Source organism: Pteropus alecto, unplaced genomic scaffold (assembly GCF_000325575.1).
Source record: "Pteropus alecto unplaced genomic scaffold, ASM32557v1 scaffold3, whole genome shotgun sequence".
NCBI classification, from domain to species: Eukaryota; Metazoa; Chordata; class Mammalia; order Chiroptera; family Pteropodidae; genus Pteropus; species Pteropus alecto.
The window spans coordinates 64711738-64734351 of NW_006442484.1; the positions used below are offsets into that span (position 1 = coordinate 64711738).

Consider the following 22614-nt stretch of genomic DNA (forward strand, 5'->3'; position numbering starts at 1 on the left):
GTCCAGGTAACCATACAGAAATACCAAGATTTTTTAAAAAACAAAACACTGAGTATTTAAGAAGGTACTGTGGCCTTAATTAAATCCTTAATTCAGAAGGCACTTCAGTAACTTTCAGTGCTTCGAAGTCCTAATCATCATCGCTGTACAGTACTGAAGAAAAAAATTATTTGCACCATGTACAAACAATAATTTCCAGTATTATGCAAGAAAACCTTATGTTTTAGGCATTTTCTATTTCTATACAATTAAAAATAAAATGAACATTAGTACAGTTTTTACAAATATTTTGTTTATTTTAATGAAGCTGGTACAGACAATGTCCATTTAAAACCCATATCCCAGGCCAAAAAGTACAAATAAAATCAAAAAGAGCAGTGTTCTGTTGTACACATTTCTGCACAAATAACTTTATTAAACTGCTAATGAAAATTAGAACTTTTCTGGGATCTTCCTACAAGATTTTTCTTTACTCTTAAAATGCCTTCTCTTCAGTGAAGCCATCTTTGGAGTTAGTCTTTACTCTCATCATATCTGTTATCTTGACTCCAACCTGATATTCTTCTTCTTTTGGTCCAGACCCTCAGATTTTAAAAGTAGCTTCAAGTTAAGGAAAGGTCATTTTTCCACAGTTCAATTCTCTGAAAAACTTCCATCTCCCACTGAAAGTCATAGTCCAGGAGTGAAGCAATCACATGCTAGAACTTCAGGGCCAATTAGAAAGTCATTATGAACACTTGCATCGGTCGATCTTATTTATCACAAGCCTGAAAATGCACAGTCCTGAAAAAGGTGGCCTCTCTGTGCACACATGTAATATTTAAAAAGGAAAGATCAATATGAAGGGGGTTGAGGTTTAATCACCAAAAATCAGCACAGTGAAAACAAACAATAATGAACAATGGGCACTAGAATTCAAATTACCAGATGTTTTAAAGAAATGGGGTGCCAGTTTTCAACTCCGTTTTGAACACCACATTACAAAAGAACTATTTTTAAAAATAAAAAAGGATTGAGGGAAAAGAAAAAAAAAAAATAAAAAGAATATCTAAACTGTTGAATGACCCCCCGTTTGTTCCTGATAAACTTCAATCACATCTTCTTCCTCCATTCCCAGCTGTAAGAGGGAAGAAAAATATTTTAGTAGAATATAAAAGCACTATTTTTTCATTGGTTGCAATTATGTGGCCACTGTTTTAAAGTGCAAAAAGATACAAAAGAGGTCCATAGTTACACTGTTCTAAGATTAAGAATCCCGTTTCCTTTAATCTAAAGAACGTGGAGATATCTTTCCTTCTGATTCTGTACCTATAAAGTCATTCATTATTTTGATGAGTCCATTTAACTCTCCTGTTTATTCACTATATAAAATTTAAGTGTTTATTGAAAAGGACTTTAAAGTTTTAAATCTAATGAAATATGTATTTAATAGTATAATAGTTTTATGGCATATTTTCTGAAAAACGTTTTACTTCTGGATGTAATTAATAAAATCTTTTTCAAAAAACCTGATCTCACTTTGAAATATATGTGGTTTTATTCAGAAAAAATCCTGCCTAAGGATTAATTTCTAAGTGGTTTGCTTTGTCATTTATAATTCCTTCTGGCATATAATTATTTTTTTCTTTAATAATGACCAATCTCACTGCAGAAAAATTATCTACACATCTACTTTTACTCAATATCTCCAGATTTATAATCAAGATTTCTCAGCCCATTCCTTCTCAAGTCTTACCAAAAAGGGGGAGGGGGCTCTTTAAAATTCCTTTTACAGAACATTAAGCAAAGTATAGGCAATTATTGATTTTCTTTAATGTGCTTTATATGCATTGAAGTATTCTGGAATTTTTTTCTTAAAGATAGTACAGTAGTCCCCACTTATCCACAGGGGATATCATGCATTCCAAAGACCCCCAGGGAAGGCCCGAAAGTACTGACTCCTACTTATATTATGTTTTTTTCCAATAGAGATATATATACTATGTTTTTTCCTCTTTAGCATATCCGAATTGCCAACAACACTACTCTTGCACTTTGTGGCCATTATTAAGTAAAACAGGGTTACCTGAACACACGCACTATGATATCACAGCATATATAACCGAGACAGCTACTAAGTGACTAATGACTGGGTAGCATATACAGCGTGGATACACTGGACAAAGGGTGATTCACACACATCCCAGGCAGGATGGCGTGAGATTTCATTATGCTACTCAGAATTGTGCACAAGCCTATGAACTTTTTATTTCTGGAATTTTTCATTTAATATAATTTTGACCGTGGCAGACAGCAAGTAATTGAAACCATAGAAAGTGAAACTACAGATAAGGGAGACTTCTCTATTAATAATGGGTGCCTTCGAGAAATGGAAATGAAGACATATTCACAGTATATTTTCCATTTTATATATTTTGGTAGTTTGGCTTTTTATTACTTTTATTTTTAACTATAAGTATTTTTTCTTTAAAAAAGAAATGAGTACATAAGAGGATGTGGTGTCATACAGCAACCTAGGTGTCACCCTCAGTGAGGGAAAAGGACTGTGACTCTGTTGATTCTGGTGTGCCACCAGGGTTGAGAAGCAAAGCACTGTGAAAAGCAGACTGAAATAAAAACGCCAGCATTTTCCACTGAACTGCAATGGATCACAAAAACAAAAACAAAATTTTAAAGGAAAGTCTAATATCAGTAACTTTGTAGTTTTATAAGAAAAGTTGTATATTTTATAGGGGGCATTTTTGTGCAGAATTATAAAATATAAAAATTAAAATATGCTAAGAAAACTAAAAACTATGGAGAATATGAAGCTATAGCTTCAAAAAGTACATTAGTAGAGATGAATGAACAAGACAAGGAGGTCACTCCCTAAATACCTACTCTCTCCCACTGCCCCATTATTCTTCTGAAATAACATCTTAATAATAGTGAGAAAGGTGTCACTAAAATGTTTTAAGTATCTATTCTGTATCAAGTGATTATGCCAAGCTAGGACAGGGAAAATACAAGATTAGTATGGAACATCCTATTATGCCATAAGATAATAAAATACTCAAGAAAGTGGGTGGATACTAAACCTAGGGGGGATATTCAAAAGTATGTCCTCACAAATTACTCAATTAAAACAAGAAAAACAACAACTATACAGTAAAGAAACAAGTTAAATTGAGCGATAAAAATTAACATCACCAATAAAGGGTTTCATGTGCTCCAGATATCACACCCTGAGACACATCACCATTTATGTAGTATTCCAGCCAAAAATACATAACCCGAATCTGGGACTTTCTAGAAAATAACTGATTTGTATTCTTCAAAAATGTAAATGTCATGGAAGACAAAGAAAGGCTGAGGAAATGTTCCAAATTAATGATGATTAAAGAGGTACTTGAATAAAATATGTTGATACTGAACTGGATCCTGTGGAGGACAAAATTTACTATAAAAGACATAATTGGGACAAATGACACAATTAGGTTGTAGATTAAAGTATTCTAACAATGTTAAGTGCCCTGAATTTGATTAACAGTACTGTGGTTATGCAAAATATATCTGTTCTTAAGAAATACACACTAAAACATTAAGTAGTAAATGGCCATGGCGTATGCGATCTACTCCCAAGTGGTTCAAGGGATATATACACACATATATATGGGGGGAGGAGAGTAATAAAAAGCAAAAGTAGCAAAATGTTAAAAATAGGTGAATCTAGGTAGAAGAGAATACAATTCTTCCAACTTTTTTGCACTATTCTCCGACTTTTCTGTAAGGTGAAATTATTTCAAAATTAAAACTTTTTAAAAGATGGAGACGTTTCAAAAAGAACAGATACCAACTTGAAGGGACCAATATCTAAAGACCATTTTACACAGTTTCAAAGTATCTCCCCACAGATAATTTATTAATTATAAAGGAATATGATAATTTTACAATGGATAAATCTGGCAGTTACTGCCTTAACTAAGTAACCAAAGTCAATGTTACCCATAACAAGACAAATGAACATCATGTACCTCCTCACATAATGCAATCCGAAGTACAGTTTCACTCTGTGCCATTTGTACCAAAAATGCAAAACTGACTCTAATGAGGAAACATCAGACAAACCCAAACTGAAAGACATTCTAAAACCTAACTGGCATGTACTGCCTAAAAAATCTCAGCATGATGAAAAACAAAGACTGAGTAACTGCTCCAGATTAAAGGATGCTAAAGAGGCATGGTAACTAGTTAGAATGCATATCCTAGGTCAGATCCCAGGTTAAGTAAAACCAAAAAAGGCTATAAAGAATCTTATTGAGATGAATGGCAAAATCTGAATATTTTGATTACATATTTGATAATAGTACTATATCAATGTTATATCTAATTTGATAATTGAATTTTCACTCTTGGGAGATAACACTAAAATATTTATGAGTAAGGGTCATGATATCTGCAAATTAATCTAAATTGGTCTTCCAATAATAATGTTTACATATAAACAGAGTGATAAAGCAAATGTAGCGCAATGTCAATAACTGGTGAATCTAGGGAGAACATTATAAAGAATATGATACTAGTCTTATAAATTTGAAGTGTTTTCAAGATAAACATATGATAACCATACATTGTTCCCACTATCAGAAATATGAGAAATACCATTTTGTATCTGGAGGAAGAAATCTATACAATAGAAATACATACACACTCTCACGCTTTATTACTTTCAGATGCTTCTATGTGGGGTGCGTGGATATACAAACCAAGAAAATAGTCTATATGATAAAACAAATGAAGACACAGAAGCATTAAAAAATATAAACCAAGAGAAAAGAACCAAATATATTAATATGCACCAAGCTTATTGTTCTCAAAGTCATAATCAAACCGTAATTGTCACTATCACCATAAAAAATGTACCAGAAATCTGCCAAATTTGAGGAACATCTATCTTCAAAAGACATAGTATGTGCCTTAAGACAATCTCAGTACTCTTTCCTACTTTACATCTCTCTTTGTATTAGCACTTTTGAAGGCAATAAAGGGAAAGTTCAACCCCAAACATTATTTTTCCCTCTGACAAATAATATACCACTTAAATCAGAAAATATTCAAGAAAAGAGCACTTTAATACCAGTGAACCAAATCATTCAATACAAAATTAAAATTTTTTCTTGACTCAGAGAAGAAATTACACTCACTTCTTTTGGAGTATGATTATCAGCAATTCTCTGACCTTCAAACAGAAACCTGAGTGAATTCATTGGAACTCCCTAAAAAGGCAAAAGACACATATATACACACAAAACTTAGAAAAAAAGGTAATAGGAACTTTGATGCACAAAAAGCAAACTATGAAAGCATCAACAGAATGCATAGAACATAAAATTAGACAGCTAATTCTATCACAATTACCATTTATTGAATACCAACTATTTGCTAGGCCCTCCTTGTTCTAAGTATTTTACATGCATAATCATAAATGTTCGTCGCAACAACCCTGGAAGGTAGGTATTATCACCTTACCTTCATTTTACAGCTAGACAATCTAAGGCAGGAGTCCCCAATCCCTGGACTGTGGACCAGTACTAATCTGTGGCCTGTTAGGAACCAGGCTGCACAGCAGGAGGTGAGCAGTGGGCCTGCAAGCGAAGCTTCATCTGTTATTGGCAGCCGCTTCCCAATGCTACTAACATCACCTCCTCAGCTCCACCTCAGATCCTCAGGCAGTAGAGTCTCATAGAAGCACTGGTCCCTGGTGCCAAAATGGTTGGGGACTGCTGATCTAAGGTATGAAGAGGGCAGACAAGCTGGACAAGAATTTAAGGCTAAATCAGTTCCTAAGCCTATGCTCTTGACCACTATTTTACAGTTTCCTCTCAAATCTGTAAGCTAACATAAAAGATAAAATCAAAAATTGGATGAGCACCTACTAGCTTCCAACTGTACGTGAAAAATTGGTTTTAAAAAAGATTAAATCACAGAAAATTGGTAAAGCACAGTAGCTAGCCAGATAGGCTACAATAAACCTGTGATGTCAGAGCACAATAAATATCATGGAAGATATTAAAATATATTTTCTAATCACTTACTCAACAAAAATAGCTAAAAGGGAAGCGATGACTCATTTAAAGAGAAATAATTTCAATAAGTACAAATTAAGATAATTTATGTAGCACAAAAGTATTATGAAAGTTTCGCTCAATACCTAATATATTAAGATTTTCACTGTTTAAACACACAAAAATATCCAAAAAAAATAAAACTACTTTTCAATATGTACTACACATGAGACCATGCAAACTTACCCTTCAATTGATTTTAATTCTCTCCAGGGTTATAGTAAATAATAAAATAAACATAAATGACAAAGGCAGAATATTCTTTGATTTTAATTTAAACCTATAATTATCTTGTGTTGGGGTTAAAAACATTTCTATAGAAATTTATCTACAAGAACAAAATGGAAAAATGATTCAATAAATATTTACTTTGCACACTTTTCAATCTCTATTGGGTAACTGTTGCATAACTCAGATGAATTGTTTCCTATTCCTTGCATATCATTAAATATAAGAAAAAATTTACCAAGCCCCTGTAAACTAAGTATAAAAACCTTTTCTAAAGACTGTAAAGTATACTGAGGCATAAACAATAAAGTTGGAAAATATTATAAATTGATGTTATATTTTAATTATCTCCCCAAACCCAGCACCTTTAATTTGAGATCAAAGTTTAGTTTTCACTTTAGCTTTGTGATTTACGTCTTTACTTTACACTGTTTTTCTTCAATATTCAACTCCCTGGTCTATAGATGGGGTGAAAAGACTATATAATTTTCTTCAGGGTTGTGAGGATTAAATGACAATGCATCTAAGTACCTAGCACAATGCATGTAATACATGTTCCTTTCCCATGGTGAACATCTCAATTTTAGCTCTCATTGGTATTATTAAAAATGTGAACTAATTGAGCCCCAATTAATAAGATTTTACTGAGTCTGACATCAAAAACAGACATGTTTATTGCTTTACTTATCCTAACATCTATGTGATCTTTCTTCTAGCAAAAGTGATTTTTATGTAAGTTATAAATTTAAACTATAAAATCTCCTAAAATACCTTTAACACCTGAGTTACTATCATGTAATACAATTCAATTATTAAAATATACTTTGGTTGTCTCCTACATACGGATGGTTTTATTTATGATTTTTTTTACTTTACAAGGGTCCAAAAGCAATTTGGGTTCAGTAGAAACTGTACAGTTGAACTTTAAACAATATGAGTTTGAACTGCGCTGGTCCACTTATATACAGATTTTTTCAATAAATACATACAGCATTATAAATGTATTTTCTCTCCCTTGTGATTTTAATATTTTCTTCTCTAGCTTACTTTATTGTAAGAATACAGAATATAATACATATAACATACAAAATATGTGTTAATCAACTGTTTGTTATTGATGAGGCTTCCTGTCAACAGCAGGCTATGAGTAGTTGTTTTTGGGGAGTCAAAAGTTATACATGAATTTTGGAATGTATACATGAATTATGGATCAGTGCCCCTAACCCCTGTGCCATTCAAAGATCAACTGTACTTCAAATTTTGATCTTTTCCCAGGCTAGTGATATGCATGCAGTACAACACTATCTCGTGACGCTAGGCAGCAGCAGCGAGGTGTAGCTCCCAGCCAGCCACATAATCACAAGGATAAACAACAAATATTCCACCATGTGCTGTGTTGTCACCAGAGTATTTTTGGATATGTGTTCTGAGCATGTTTAAGGTAGGCTAGGCTATGATGTTCAATAGGTTAGGTGTATTAAATGTATTTTTTACTTACAACATTTTCAACTTATGATGAGTTTATTAGGCTATAACACCATCATAAATTGAGGAGAATCTGTATACTAATTTCAACTACATTTATTAAAAAATATATTTTATTAATAATGATGAGTTACATTTATTGAGCATTTTCAGGCATCATATTAAAAGCTTTATGTAGGTCATCTTATTTCACCTTCATGAAGGTAGGCACTGTAATATTCCCATTTTACTAAGGAGAAAACAAGGCACATAACTTATTTATGGACCCATAGTCAGAATCCTTGATGTTGAAAATATAAAATACAATTAGCCATAATCTATAGTACTATGTATAAATATAATAAACTATTAGTGTTAGTAATTAAATTTAACATATGGCTAAACATGCATGGTTACAAACAAGAACATTTCATAGTAATGACCAAACTTTACTTGCCTTCATTAAATACACTGGTAAGCCATCAAGAAAAATTAATGACATATAAAGCATTCTATTTAATACAATAACATAACAAACCTGTCTTTGACAGTATGATTCTTTGAGTTTCTTGAGATGTGTCGTCATTTTCACTTTGAAGTGAATCTCACTGCTATCCTAAGGAGATAAAAGAAAAAGATTACCCCTCTTTGTGTAAACTATTTGCTTTGGTTGAAACGAATTATTTAATTACACAAATAGAAACATAAACTTTGTCACCTGTATTTTCCCACCAAAACATTTTTTTAACATTCCTAACAGGTTTTATTAAAAAAACTCTAATCATCCTCAAAATTGCTTTACACCCATTTCAAAAGAAATTTAATAAAACAAAGACAGTATGTCTTGGGTGTTAAAATTATCAGTAAAAGCATGTATGTCAAAAAATGCATTCCTTCATAATTGCATTTCCATTCTTTTTAAAATAAAAGAAGCTGAATTACGACAAACCCTCAAAAGCAGCTCAAAACAAAAGGTACCTCCCCCTCCAAGTGAAGTGTCACTGAAGGTGGTCAAACTACAAGAGACATATATGTTATAAAATAACAGACTGAGAAACTTATTCCTGCCATAAAAAGTCTGGTTTCTCTCTTATGAATAAAATGAATAAGAACCTGAGTCAGTCAAATTGATTTGTGGAACCAGATTCTTTTCTTCTACCCAGACTGTCAGGCAACCAAAAGAAATAAACATTGGCATTTGCATACTGTAAAATTCAAAGCAGATCCTTATGATTACATATAACAGTCATAAATGTATATTAGTGGAAGCTGAATGTTTACAAGATTTTCGTGACTATAATTATAAAGAAAAATAAATTTTCTTCTTATAGGTAATTTCATGAACAGACAAAATTTCTATAGTATACATCACTCCATACACTAAAATCACTTTGAGGTGAATTAAAAGAGCTAACATTAAAAAAAAAATTTTTTTTTAATATTTTCTCTTCTTCTTAAGAATTTTCCCCTAATCTTCACATTGAGAAATCCCTATTCTAAAGCAGGATTTTAACCTAGAAGCCATTAAAAAATAAAAAGATTGATAAATTTGACTTAATAAAAACATAAACCATTCTCCAGTAAAACAAGTTTTACTGTACCATAAACAAAACTTAAGAGACACTGGAGAAAATATTTATAAAATATAACAGACAAGAAATATTAAGAGAATATAGGAACTCCAAATCAGTAATTTTTTAAAAAGTAATTCATGGAATATGACAGACATACAGATCAATGGAATAAAACTGAGAGCCCAGAAACGAAGCCATATGTATCTATGGTCAATTGATTTTTGACAAGGATGCCAAGCAGTTTAATGGGAAAAGGACAGACTTTTCAACCAATGGTCTGGAACAAATGGACACCTCTGTGCAAAAGAAAGTTAGAATCTACCTCAAACCCATACAAAAAGTACTCAAAATAATCAAAGACTTACTATAAAAGCTAAAACCGAAAAAAATCTTTGAAGACTCTATAGGTGTAAATCTTTGTGACCCTGGTTTAGGCAACAGTTTCTGAGATATAACACCAAAAGCCCAGCAAAAACAAAAAAAAAATAAAAAAACACATAAATTCAATTAATCAAAATTAAAAACTGTGCTGCAAAGAACACAACCAAGAGTGAAAAGACAACCAAAAGAGAGAAAATATGTGCAAAACATCTATCTGATGAGGATCTAATATCCAGAATATATAAAAAATAATTACAACTCAAAAATAAAAAGACGAATAATCCAATTTAAAAATGAACAAAAGATCTGAATAGACATTTCTCCAAAGATGATGTACAAATGGCTAATAAGAACATGAAAAGATGCTCAGCATCATTAGCCATCAGAGAAATGCAAATCAAAACTGAATGAAATACCACTTCACAGCCAGTAGGATGAATATAACCAAAAGGACAGATAACAGCAAGTACTGACCAGAATGGAGAGAAACTGTAACCTTCATACATTGCCAGTAGGAATCTAAAATAGTGCAGCCAGTGCTGGAACAGTTTGCTAGTTCCTCAAAAAGTTGAAATTACTACTATATTAGAGCCAATAATTCCTCTTCAATATACCAAAGATAATTGAAAACATAGCTCCACATAAAAACTTGTATATAAATGTTCACAGCAACATATTCATAACAACCAAAATACTAAAAAAACCCAAATGTCCATAACTGATGACTGATAAACAAACTGTGGTATATCTATACAACAAAACATTTATAATTGATGCATGCTACAACTTGGATAAACCTTGAAAATATTATGCTAAATGAAAGAAGCCAGACACAAAAAGGCACATAACATCTGACTCCACTGACATGAAATATGAGTAGACAAAACCATAAAGACAGAAAGTAGATGAGTAGTTTCTAAAGACTAGGGGGAGAGAAAGATAGAGAGTTACTGCTGGGTACTACATGTATTTTTGGGGTGATAATTATGTTCTGGAATTAAATAGTGGTAATGGGTGAATGGCCTTTGTGAAAATACTAAAGTCACTGAATTATACGCTTTAAGGTAAATATTATGGCATGTGAATTATATCTTAATAAAAATTTTTCAAAATAAGATAATCACAGATGAGAAAAAATATAAACATATAATCATAGAATACAAATACAGATCAAAAACTACACCTCATTGATAATCAGATAAATGCAAAATAAACAAAAATTTTTTACCTATGATACCAGCACAAAATTGTAAAACCTGTAATATCCCACGATTGAGAGAATGTGTGGAAATGGCACTCTCACACTCTGATGGTGAGAGTCCACCAATTCTCTTGCTTTTTAAAAAAAATACATGAAAATTCGTTCTTCTGACAATTTTCAGCTAACCTTAATTATCAGTTAACATCTCAAAAAGAGTCAATATAGGTACAGGCCTGACTCTGGAGAAATGAGGTGCCAGGAAAGAGAAAAGAGTGAAAAATAAAGCTGAGAAGCCCTTTTGTTTAAGGTGGGCCCTGGTCTTATCACTTAATAGTATTCACTGTATTTGCCCCTGAAGCATACTAACCAAGAAAAAGATTTTATTTGGAGAAATTAAGGGGTCTAAATCTGCCTAGAAGAGCAATTAAAAGTTACCAGCCCCTTCTACCTCCAACAGATGCATTCATAGTGAATGAAAACTCCATTTTTAAATAACTTGCCTTATTTAAATCATGTTTCCTGTGTCAGAAATTATTCACACATTCAAAGAGAGTCAAAAGAGAAAAATAATGAAACTCACCTGACCAATGACTTTGAGTTTAATGTATTCTCCTTCCTTCTTATCTCCCAAGTCCTCAGTTGAAGGTTTTGCTTCCTGAAAGAAAAGTACATTTAAGATAAAAGTTCCTATATGCCATTTTCATTACTTATGAGTACCCATTACTTTAGCTCAAGGTACAAGATCTGTACCTGAAAATACAAAGAGCATTTATTTTCTGACAGTCAATTAAACAAAAAAGTCAATTACGGCCCAAACACCAGTTCACTAGAAATGAAGAAAGATGTCTTTTATTATAATATCCTATAGTAATGGTTTTAAAACTTGAAGGGTTTGTTTAGACTGCTGGGCCCCACTCCCAGTTTATTCAGTAGGCCTGGGATCTGGGGTAGGACTGGGGTGTAGAGTAGGACTACAATTTGCATTTCCAACAAGTTACCAGTGGTGCTAATGCAGCAGCAGCGCAGGACAACAACCTGGAAACCACTATCCTGCAATCAAGTCCTATTAGACATAGGAAACTTGTTCTTCATGAATTCTTAACCAAACACTTTGACAAGATTACCTTCTCACAGCCTATGAGAGAAGTTAACTACTCCAATTACAAAACTGTACTAAACAATGTAAATTAAAATATTAGCATAAGCAAAGTCTATTTAGGAAGGAAACTCAAATAGCAAAATATTGACCTACAGTACCCCAGAATCAAAACAAATCAGTTTTATATCATCTATTATTTTAGACTATCTGAAGCATCATATCCAATTTTAGATTAGGCTTGGCTAAAAAAAAAATTAGGGTAACTGAACTGAAATTTTTTTAGAAAAGGGTAAATAGGAAAAGGAAAGAGGAAAAAAACAGAAGACAGAAGAGAGTTAATGAAATAATTCAAATGAAGGGATAGAGGAAATAAAATGAAGTTAACAAAATAAATTAGTTCAAACAACTTCACCATGAAGTAAAAGTAAGCCATTTTTAGTAAAGGAGGTAGCTTGGAAAATTTCACTCAATCGTGTGATAACAGCTTTCCCATAAGCTATACTTTACTTTGACCATCAAATTATACACTTATTTAAATATATACTCTGTTATTCATTACAACTTCAAACTGTTAATCCACACTTGATAAGAATATAACCAACCATATTGTATTTTACACGTGAAATAACAGGGCCATTACCTGTGTACCTCATGCCAGTACTTAAAAATGAACTACACTCAAAATTTAACAGAACCCATGAAACTAGAAATAACTTTTAACATGAAGATACAGGCTAGAGTCTAAGGATATACTTAGATAACAGAATTGATTTCGTTAGTGTAAATCCTCGCCTGTTTTTTATTCTGCAGTACTTTCAACTTTTGCTGACTGCTGCATATTATGACAGCAGACAAAATTAACCTTCTTTAGTGAGGCAGTATTTCACCTGAAAACTAGAAGACTGTCTTCAGACACAGTCTCACCACCACATTTTTAAGAATTTAAATTCCTAATAAACGGATGCTTCTTTCCTTTAAGTATCTAGAGAGGGCAAGGACAGCTTATTCCATGCAGTGAAGGGCAATAAAGAGCAACAAAGCCCTGAGTTCTCTTTAACTGGGAGGAGTGTAAAGAAGCTGTGTTTGCATTGGCACAAAGAAGGAGAACCACCCCACCCCCACCTCAGGAGCACTACATCAGCACAATGGGGGTGATTTTGTTCCTGTGTTTCCTAGATAGGGTTAGCTAGAGGCTACTCAGGGACAGGAGGAATTCTTTCCCCTTCCTCCAATCCATCTTTCACACTGCTTAAGAATTCTTCCTAAAGCACAGCTTCTCTTCTCCTCTAACTTAACCCCCAAGCAAAAAGCATTATAGATTCCAGTACTTTAAGGCCTAGAACCAAACTCCATAACACAGCTCTGAACAACCTCCATTACCAAGTTCAATTCTCATTTTTCTCTCACCACTTTCTTTACAAACCTAAGGATTTGGTTAAATTAGACTATTTACTGTTCCCCGAATATGTCTACGAGCATTTTCCCACCTTTGGCCCTTTGTGGTCTGTTTCTTTACCTAGAATATATATCGTCCCTCAGCTTCTCTCGAAATGATCTCACAGAAATCCATCCCACACATCATCTGACGACCAGTATTTAAAATACTTTTCCAAGAACCATAGTACCCTTCAACCTTCCAAACTGGATGTTTTCCTTAAATGCTCCTACTTGCAATTTATTCATATCTGTCATAGCATTTATTCTCATTTTTAAAATACTCCCCCTTGACTTTCTTCTCTAGTTGTCCCCATCTTTTTCAACAATTAAACTTTTTACAAGAGTACTCAGCATTTATTTCCACTTTCACTCTCAACCTACTATAATCTGGCTTACTCCTAACCATTCCACTTGACACTGCTCTCACCAAGGTTACAAGTTCAACTGCTTATAGATAAATTCAATGAACAATTTCAAATCTCATCTTAACTCTCTAACAGACACTTCTTCGATGACTTCCTTCCTTGAAAATTCTCCACCTTTGGCCTCCAAGATTCCATTCTTTCATCTTGGCCATTTCCTTAAATGCTGGTGCTCCTGTAGGTTCCATGTCTTCAATCCTCTGGTTTTTCTTTGTCTCCCTGGGTGACCCATGATTCCAACTACCTCTAAGATACAAGTATAGCTAGTTTTCTTGTGCTTTGCTTTATTGTGCTTCACAGATATTGCATTTTCTTTTGCAAATTGAAGGTAAGACCATTCACCAGCAAAAAGACTACAAGTCACTTTATTATAGTGGTCTGGACATCGAACAGGCAATATCTCCAAGATATGCCTGTACTAATAACTCACAATCATTCTCTCCAACCTATTTTTTGTTTCACACTCATTTATCCAAGGGCCTGAGTATCTCCACTTTAGATGTCCCATGGGGGTACCTCAATATAAGTGTTCAAAAAAGAATGCACTCTAACGCCTCTGTTAACTTTAACTCCTCCTGAAAACCTAAACAAACAAACAAACAAACAAACTACTACTCTTCCTGGATTCCTAATTACAATAAATGACTACCATACAATCAACTGCCCACAACAGAAGGTTGGAGGTCATCTGGCTACTCTTCCTCTCTTAAATCTCACACTTAATCATTCATCATTCTGACAATTCTCTCTGAGTGGCTCTCAAGTCCATCTCATTCTCTCCATTCCATTGCCTTAGCTCAGGCATTCGTTCATTGCTCATTAACATTACTGCAACAGCATAACAGATATAACAGTCTTCCTTCAATTAATTCTCCACACTACCATCAAAGCTATGACTCTAAAATGCATTCTGATCTGCCCAGAATCTTCAGGGTTAAGTTCAAATTCCTTCACGTACTGGTTCCTGCCTAGCAATTCAGCCTTATACTCCTATCTCTCTTGCTACTAATATCCTTTGCTCCAGCCATACCGAACTACCTACAATTCCTTGAACACAGCACCCTCTATCTTATCTCCACCATCTCTGTACGTACTAATTCCCTCTGCTTGGAATGCTCTTTCCTATCCTATTCCCAATCAGGCATTACCTCCTACAAAATTATGCCCCTGATCATTCTCTTAAATGTTCACATGCTGCTTATTTTTATCTTTTATAATCACATGTTCATCTATCTGTATCTCTCAGCAGAATGACTTCCTATTGGTATGCTTACTCTTCTTTGTATTTCTGGTCAAGTACAGTGCTTGGAACTTTGAAGATATGCAACATGCTTGTTAAATAAATTGTTTTCTGTGACAGTTTTCTATGTCTTGTCTTCTCTACAAGTTTATAAGGAGAGGATCCAAGTTTTTGCATCTTTATAACCTCCGTAGTGTTGGGCAAAAGCTACACAATTGTTTAATGCTTGTAGAATTACAGTGACAACACTATTTTCTGTATCGCACCACAAAATCTTACTAATGTTTCATATTTCTACTATACACAAGTCGGTACAAACAAAAATCTTTTCCATTTTCTGTATTCATAGTTGGGTAAGAGATAATTCACTTCAATTTCATAAGAATGTGTGAACACCAGGATTTGAAATTTTAAAAAATAAGCTGCCAATTTCCCTAGTCGCTCCATTTTGGCGACCTCTTCCCAACTCTGAAGCACTACAGCAATGTCATCTGTACCATCTGTTTAATAGCCCCATGCCTGCCTAATGCAGTCATCCAAGTTTTCATGTCCTCTTTTTTTCGACAATTTAGTCTGGAAAATGAGATGATCTTAGACAAAAAAGGCCAAAGTTTGTCTCCAGTGATGTCCATGTCTTTTGTATGCTGTTTTCCTTTTTCTCTCCTGTAAAAAAGCAGCCAATACAGAATGGTATGGCACACTAGTTACAAAACAGTGAAAGCATTCAACTTTCACTGGGTCTGGGACACTAGGTCATCAGAGAAAAGAGCATCTCAGAGAGGGCTGACTGGTTTGGTTGGAAAGGAAACATATCTCCAGAGAGAAGAAATTGGTAATGAAAAGTAAATGTATACACAAGATCAAAGAGAGGAACTGGAAACCTCTACATTTTCAGGTATGCCATCCACAGACTGAATCATGGTAACTGAAATGATAAAGGAATTTATCAGGCACCAGGCACTATCAACTCTTCTCTCCAAGTCATAAATGGAACAGCTTGGAAATAGAAGATGGCTAAAGATCTAAAAAAAGAATTAGACTAGAAAGGACAAAAGACACAACAATCCTTATTTACAAATGTTCAAAATTAATGCAGAGGATCTTACTGTGCAATTTCAAAGTCAGAAAAACAACTCTGTTTAGAAGCACTCTGACAATCAGTATGCTGACAATTCAATCACATGAAGAGAGCATCACACTTAACTACCCCTAATCTGTCATTGACCCTTCCAGTAATACAAAGATTGTTCATTCTTCTGAAAATGGGAGGATTCTGGGGAAATCCAAAAGCAAGAATACATTTATTATTATTTGATGACATTAACAATTGGTTCATTTTTAAAGGTGTGAAACAGCATCCTGATTATGTTAAAAGAAAAAGTCCTCTTTTAGATACATACTAAAATATTACAGATGAAACGATGTGATGTCTGAAATTGACTTCAAAAAATATGAGAGAGTAGAATGGGGTTGAGTAGACAAAGTAAGATAGGCCAAGAAATGGGTTTATGGGTACAATTATACATACATTAAATTTTTCAATAATAAAACATTTCATAAAAAATGCATTCTAAGTTTCCAAAAATCCTGTTAACTATGGGTCTTATTATAATACATCAGTTTATTTCATTTTATTTCCTAATGAAGAAAGCTCAACAAGGGTTAAATTGGATAATTCAAATGCTTATATCCATTAAGACACAAACTCCCAAAATACAATAAAGTCATCTCCCTCATACTTCAGTGAATTTACAATTCTAAAAACACAAAAATACACATACATTTTCATCTTTATGCTGCATATGTTCAAACTTAATGAGACAACACTAGAAATTTGGAACAGAACTGATCAGATTTAGTTCCATAACTTGAAGATTTAAGTCAAGCTATCAAAATACTGGGTCTTCTGTAAATTTACATTCAATCCTAGAATTTTGTTAAATGCTAGATATGCACAGACAACTTCTCAGGAACTAAAAATTACAACTGAAAATCGTACTGGTTTTGTAAAACCTCCTCTTTCAGACCTTTGCAAAACCTGGAACAAATTGGCTTGGCTGTATCCAAAAGTATTAGCAGACAGATTTAGAAGTATGGCAGTCATTGTTAATTACCTATCCAATATCCATTTTCCCCTTCTTCCTTACAAAGGGAAGCCTAAATTTGCCCAGCTAAAAAGCATATTTCTCAGCTTCTCTTATGGCCATGTGACAGTGCTGGCCAATGAGAAACAAGATAGCATACTTTTTGCTGGTATACACTTTTTGGCTTACTTTTTCCCTTTGCTCTTTTCCTTTCTCCTGCCTGTAACAAAGATACAAAGTAACCTCTTTGTAACTGCAAGAAGAAAAGCAGGAGAGTGAAGACATCTGTTAAGGACTGAGGAAAAAGGAGTATTCAAGGCACTGTGGAAATGCCTTACCCGCCCTGAACTACTTATGTTTATACTTCTTGTTTCATAAGAAAAATAAATTACCTATTTGTTTAACTTAATATATCAGCCTTTCTGTTACTCAGTCCAAAAGCAATTCGAACTGACATGGAAGGTGCTGTAAATAAGTATCATTCGGTTTATGTTAAAAACAGGTCCTAGAAAACTACCTCAAATGTGTATCAAAAACAGAATGGATAAGTAAATTGTGGTACAGTCACACAATGGAATGCAATATAGCAATGAGATTTTACAACATACAACTCTTCAAACAATCCTGAGCAAAAGAAGCCAGACACGGGAGTATATACTGTATGATTCCACTTATATAATGTTATAATGTATAAAAATGAGGCAAAACTAATCTATATATTAGTAGCTAGGAGAGTGGTTGCTACTCTGGGTGCTGGCTGCATGGATGCGATCAGCTTGTGAAAATTCAGCAAACTACATTTATGTGCACTTTTTTTTGTACATCCATTAATCTTCAGTAGAACCTTAAAAATAACTGGCCCTAGATATTGAGAACAGAAAGTTCAATAAACAGAACTCCACCCTTCCTTCCTTCAGGTCTTTCTTTCAGATTCTCATTAGCTCAATAAAGGCATTGAATACAAAAAGAATAGTCAAAATAAAAAAGTATAACAAATACGACATACTTTTAAATAAACCTAAGTCATGTTGCAAGAATATCCAAAATGTAAACTGTAAAACTAAGGTCCTATTATGGATCTGTGTAAACTTATCCACGTGATTTTTCTAAGGAGACTATCACAGAATTATCTACCAAAAATAAATGAATAAATGACAATTTCAGTAAATTCCAAAATGGGATACTAAACAAGGCTTAGAGAAAATTATCCATAACAATCTCAACTTTCTGAAAGAGCAAATGATCTGATCTTGGAGATAAAAGTTAGTATTGCTCATAAAAGTCAAGATCAAGAGGTATGAAAAAACATTAGAAAAGGAAAACCACTCCATGACAACCAACCCTTTCTCAATAACAAAACATATGGGACTTAAATGAAGAGGAGGAAGATACCTGCTGCTTCATGTTTTTGAGGCAACCTTCCAATTCTAGTGGTGCCTTGAACATACTGACATTAAACAAAGACTTGTTAAGTGAATGAATCTGACCACTCATTCCTTCAAAACCTTACTAAGTCACTGTGTTAGATATCTCAGAAATAAAGAATGAATAAAGCCTGGCTCCTGACACTCAAAAGTGAACAGTCTAATGGAGAAAGACATTTAAGTAAATACACTATAACAGAAACACTCTAACTGCTATGAAGGCTAACATGTGTTAAGACATATTGTACCACTGCTTTATAGTTTTGAAATTTGAACTACTCAACTAATCTTCATGAGTACTCTGTTATTCATATTCGGTTTTCAATATTCTATGAAATACTGTTTAGGTTACTTTTTTTAATGTTTTATTATAAAGTATATGTGTGCGACATCCACTAGCAGCACCTCATATATCTATCAGAAAGAAGACAGAACATATTCCTTTCTAGGGCATGAAATGCTCAATGTATATATGATGAACACCCAGTTCATCATATTCTCCTATCTCAAGCTAACGATAAGATCAGTAAACATCAACAGGGAGATGAAAAAAAAAAAACCCAAGGGGAACAATGCTATCTTGACAGAAAAATACAATTAATATGGTAGATTACAGATAACTGTAAATCCTTTGTTATTCTTCCCACTGAGAAAGGGAGTCTAAATGCCTTTCTCTTGATGACTACAATTAATAATACTGTATTGTATATGTATTTTAAAAGTTGCTAAGAGTAGATCTTAAAAGTTATCACAAGAAAAAAAATTCTGTAACTGTGTGATGGATGTTAACTAGACTTATTGTGATCATTTCACAATATATACACATATCAAATCATTGTACAACTAAAACTATTATCTGTCAACTATAGCTTAATAAAAAAAAGTCAGTCAGTAAGTAAATAAGGAAAGCAAGCAAGCAAGCAAGCAAGCAAGCAAGCAAGCTTTTCTCTTTAATTTGGGCTCGCCTTAGTGATTTGCCTGACCAAGAGAAGGCAGAAGTGACTTCCACCGCTAGGTCCTATAGGAGGCTGGAGGTTTCCACCTGGGGTTCTCTGGGAACAACTCACTCTCTCTGAGGGCCCTGAGCTCCCATAAGTCTGACTATCCTGAGGTGTCCTAAACCTTTTTGAGGGATCATGTACCCTTGATGAAAGCTATGGACCCTTTCTCCCTAAAAAAAAAATACACAAGAACAAATATTCACAAAACACTTAATACAACTGCAGTGGATTTTCAGCCCTTTTGGGTTCATGAAACTTGGGTTTAGAAACTGTTTTAGAGGATTATTCAATAATGGTCCACAAATCCACTGGATAATGCTGGAACTGTTAAAAGTATAAAAAAGGTTTTACTCAAATTCCAAAAATAATCATATTTCATTAATCAATGGAAAATCCAGAAATTTAAGTCCTATGTGAATTTAATGTCCACCTATTTTAAACTGAAATTATTACTCGATTTCAATATCTTAGCACCAGACAATAACCTCCAGAGAGGTGTCTCAGAAAATATATCATTCTAATAAAACTTTAACTAAAAACTGTCTTTTGGAAACAGTGGTTCAGTCTCATGCTGCTGATATTGCATAGTAGTAACAGTAGATTTTTACTCCTGTTCATAAGCCTCTTTAAGGTTAAGAATTCAGCTTCACATTTCCTTAAATCCTTAGCACCCAACATGAAATTGTACTGGGTCTCAACTGTTAACAGTGATGCTGGTCTATCAGACTAGAATAACAATTCTCAAACATTTTGGTTTCAGGACTCTCATGCTCTTAAAAATTATTTAGAACCCCATAAAATTTTTGTCGGGTTGGTTATATCTATTGAAGTTTACAGTATTAAACACTGACACTGAGAAATGTTTTAAATATTTATTAATTCATTTAAAAATAATAAAACCATCATATATTAGCAAATAACATTTTTATTAAAAAGTTTTCAAAATAAAACCAGGGAGAAGAGTGAAACTGTTCTGCATTTTTGCAAATCTCTTTAATGTCTGGCTTAATAGAAAGCAGCTGGATTTTCACATCTGCTTCTACATTTCAATCTGTTGTGACATCACAGGTCATGTTAGTCTTTAGAAAACTCCACTGAACACTCATGAAAGAATCAGAGTGAAAAAGAAAAACACTGTTCTAGTATTATCATGAAAACAGTTTTGGCCTTCCAGGACCCCTAGAAAAGAATCTAAAAAACCTCCGGCCTAAAGCCACCTGCTAGTGTTCAAGGTCCTTTATTTCTTCCGTCATGTCTTTCTTAAATGACCAGAACTCAAACTGGAGCAATAAATTATACAACTTACTTTATAATTCTTTCTGTATATTGCTCTTTCACCAGACTATAGTAAATTTCAATATGCTTCCTAGTCACTTTTGAGCATCAAAATAAAAGGCTGATGAAACTAAGTATTTACACCTGTTCTTTCCTCCCTGGTAACCAAGTAAACAACTATCTAGGGAGATACTTATAATGCCATTCCCATACCAACTTGGGAATTAATCTAGACTGTTAGTAATAAGATCCACCCCACGTTAATCTAGATTAGTAAATGTACATTTTGCACAATAGTACAAATCCACAAAAGCCTCACTTGCTCTCACAAAGTGGTACAAAACCGAACTGGGTTAAAAGCCAAGGGAATAAGTGTGTTAAATATAATAAAAGTTCAAGAATATTATGGAGTTGAATGAAAAAGTTTTCTAGGTAACTATCACTAAACAATCAAAATGTCCAAAAATACTTTAAAAAGTCAAAGTCGTCTGAGCAAACAAAACGGAAGACCAAAACCTTATTAATTAAAAACTAGCCATAAACATGGTTAACTAGAAAAGGATGAGAAGAAAAACGTACCACGGAAAATCAAACACTCCTGATTGAGTGCAAATCCCAAGTAAATTACTGATATTAACACTGAGATGAAGCACTTTGCCATACAGGCAGCTTCTGCAAATGTTCTGCGACTGTTCTATAGTCACAAAGTTTTCCTGTCCTTTTCCTCAAAAGTATCAGTCATCTTCAGGTTAATGCCCAGAGGAAATGTTTTCTGTTGCTGGAAAGGTTTTGTTCTACTTTGTTTCTTGATTATTCTGAGTGCTCTCTTACAACTGGAGAGTTGCTGAACCAATCCCGAGTAAGAAATGGAAAAGTACAAGAAAGGAGACGACAGCTCTGCACCCCCACACGGAAAAAGACTCAGAAAAGAGCAGCGGCGACCCGGCCCCAGCTGCAAACCCAACGGAAAGCAGAGCTTTCTTGGTTCCCAGCAACTCCAGACAATGTCTCCCTCCTCCCCGCCCCCACGTCCCCACTCCTGGACTATCCACAGACCAAGAATCAAAAAGTGGAGTCCACCCGCTTTTCAGGGCCATGAAGCCTCCCGGGCAGAGATTCTCTCCCGTTACATAACTGGGGCCTAGGGCCCTGCTTCTGCAATCAGTCCTCTGCAGAGGGAGGCAGACGGGTCCCCCAGGGACCCACCCTCCCAGGGAGGTGGAAGCTGGGCTCCTGCAAGGGGGACGACTTAAGGGAGGCCGCGACCATTGGCGCTGGGGCACACAGGGTGATGAGAGAGCCCGGAGAGGCGCAGGACAGCTCCCAGACACCCGCGGAAGGCCCCGCCGTCTCCGGCCCTAGTCCACTCCCCTCCTTCGCCTGCCGAGTCCCCACCGGCCGCCCCCTCCCCCATTCTTTGCTCCCCTCCCCCGCGTCTCCATCCCCGGCCCCAGCCCAGCGGCAGGCGGACCTGCCGAGTAAGGCCCCGGTCACAGCCATCGGACGGCTCCCGGCCCGCTACCTGGTCAGACATGGTATCGGTGGCTTCACCCGGGGTCTCCGCACAGCAGCGGCCTCGGGTACGCAGAACCTCGCTCCGGGGTTTACAAATCCGTCTCTCTTCCCCACAGCACAACACCGCGGCTGGAGGGACTTCCGCTACGCCTTGCGTCACTTCCG

The 22614-nt window shown here is 34.8% G+C and overlaps 1 protein-coding gene across 2 annotated transcripts; it reads right to left on the bottom strand.

Annotated features, from left to right (window-relative positions):
- Positions 1 to 270: 270 nt before the first annotated feature.
- SUMO1 (small ubiquitin-like modifier 1) lies at positions 271 to 22614 on the bottom strand. Of its 2 annotated transcripts, none has more exons than XM_015596726.2 (5): positions 22406 to 22614; positions 11533 to 11607; positions 8335 to 8412; positions 5184 to 5255; positions 271 to 1117 (listed from the first exon to the last, which is right to left on the bottom strand). In XM_015596726.2, exons 1-5 carry the CDS (start codon positions 22466 to 22468, stop codon positions 1049 to 1051), a joined length of 357 nt encoding a protein of 118 aa, XP_015452212.1. In that variant the 5' UTR covers positions 22469 to 22614; the 3' UTR covers positions 271 to 1048. The 2 variants fall into 2 exon arrangements, with proteins under 2 accessions (XP_015452212.1, XP_006921425.1); XM_006921363.3 differs by having other exon boundaries at positions 22457 to 22612.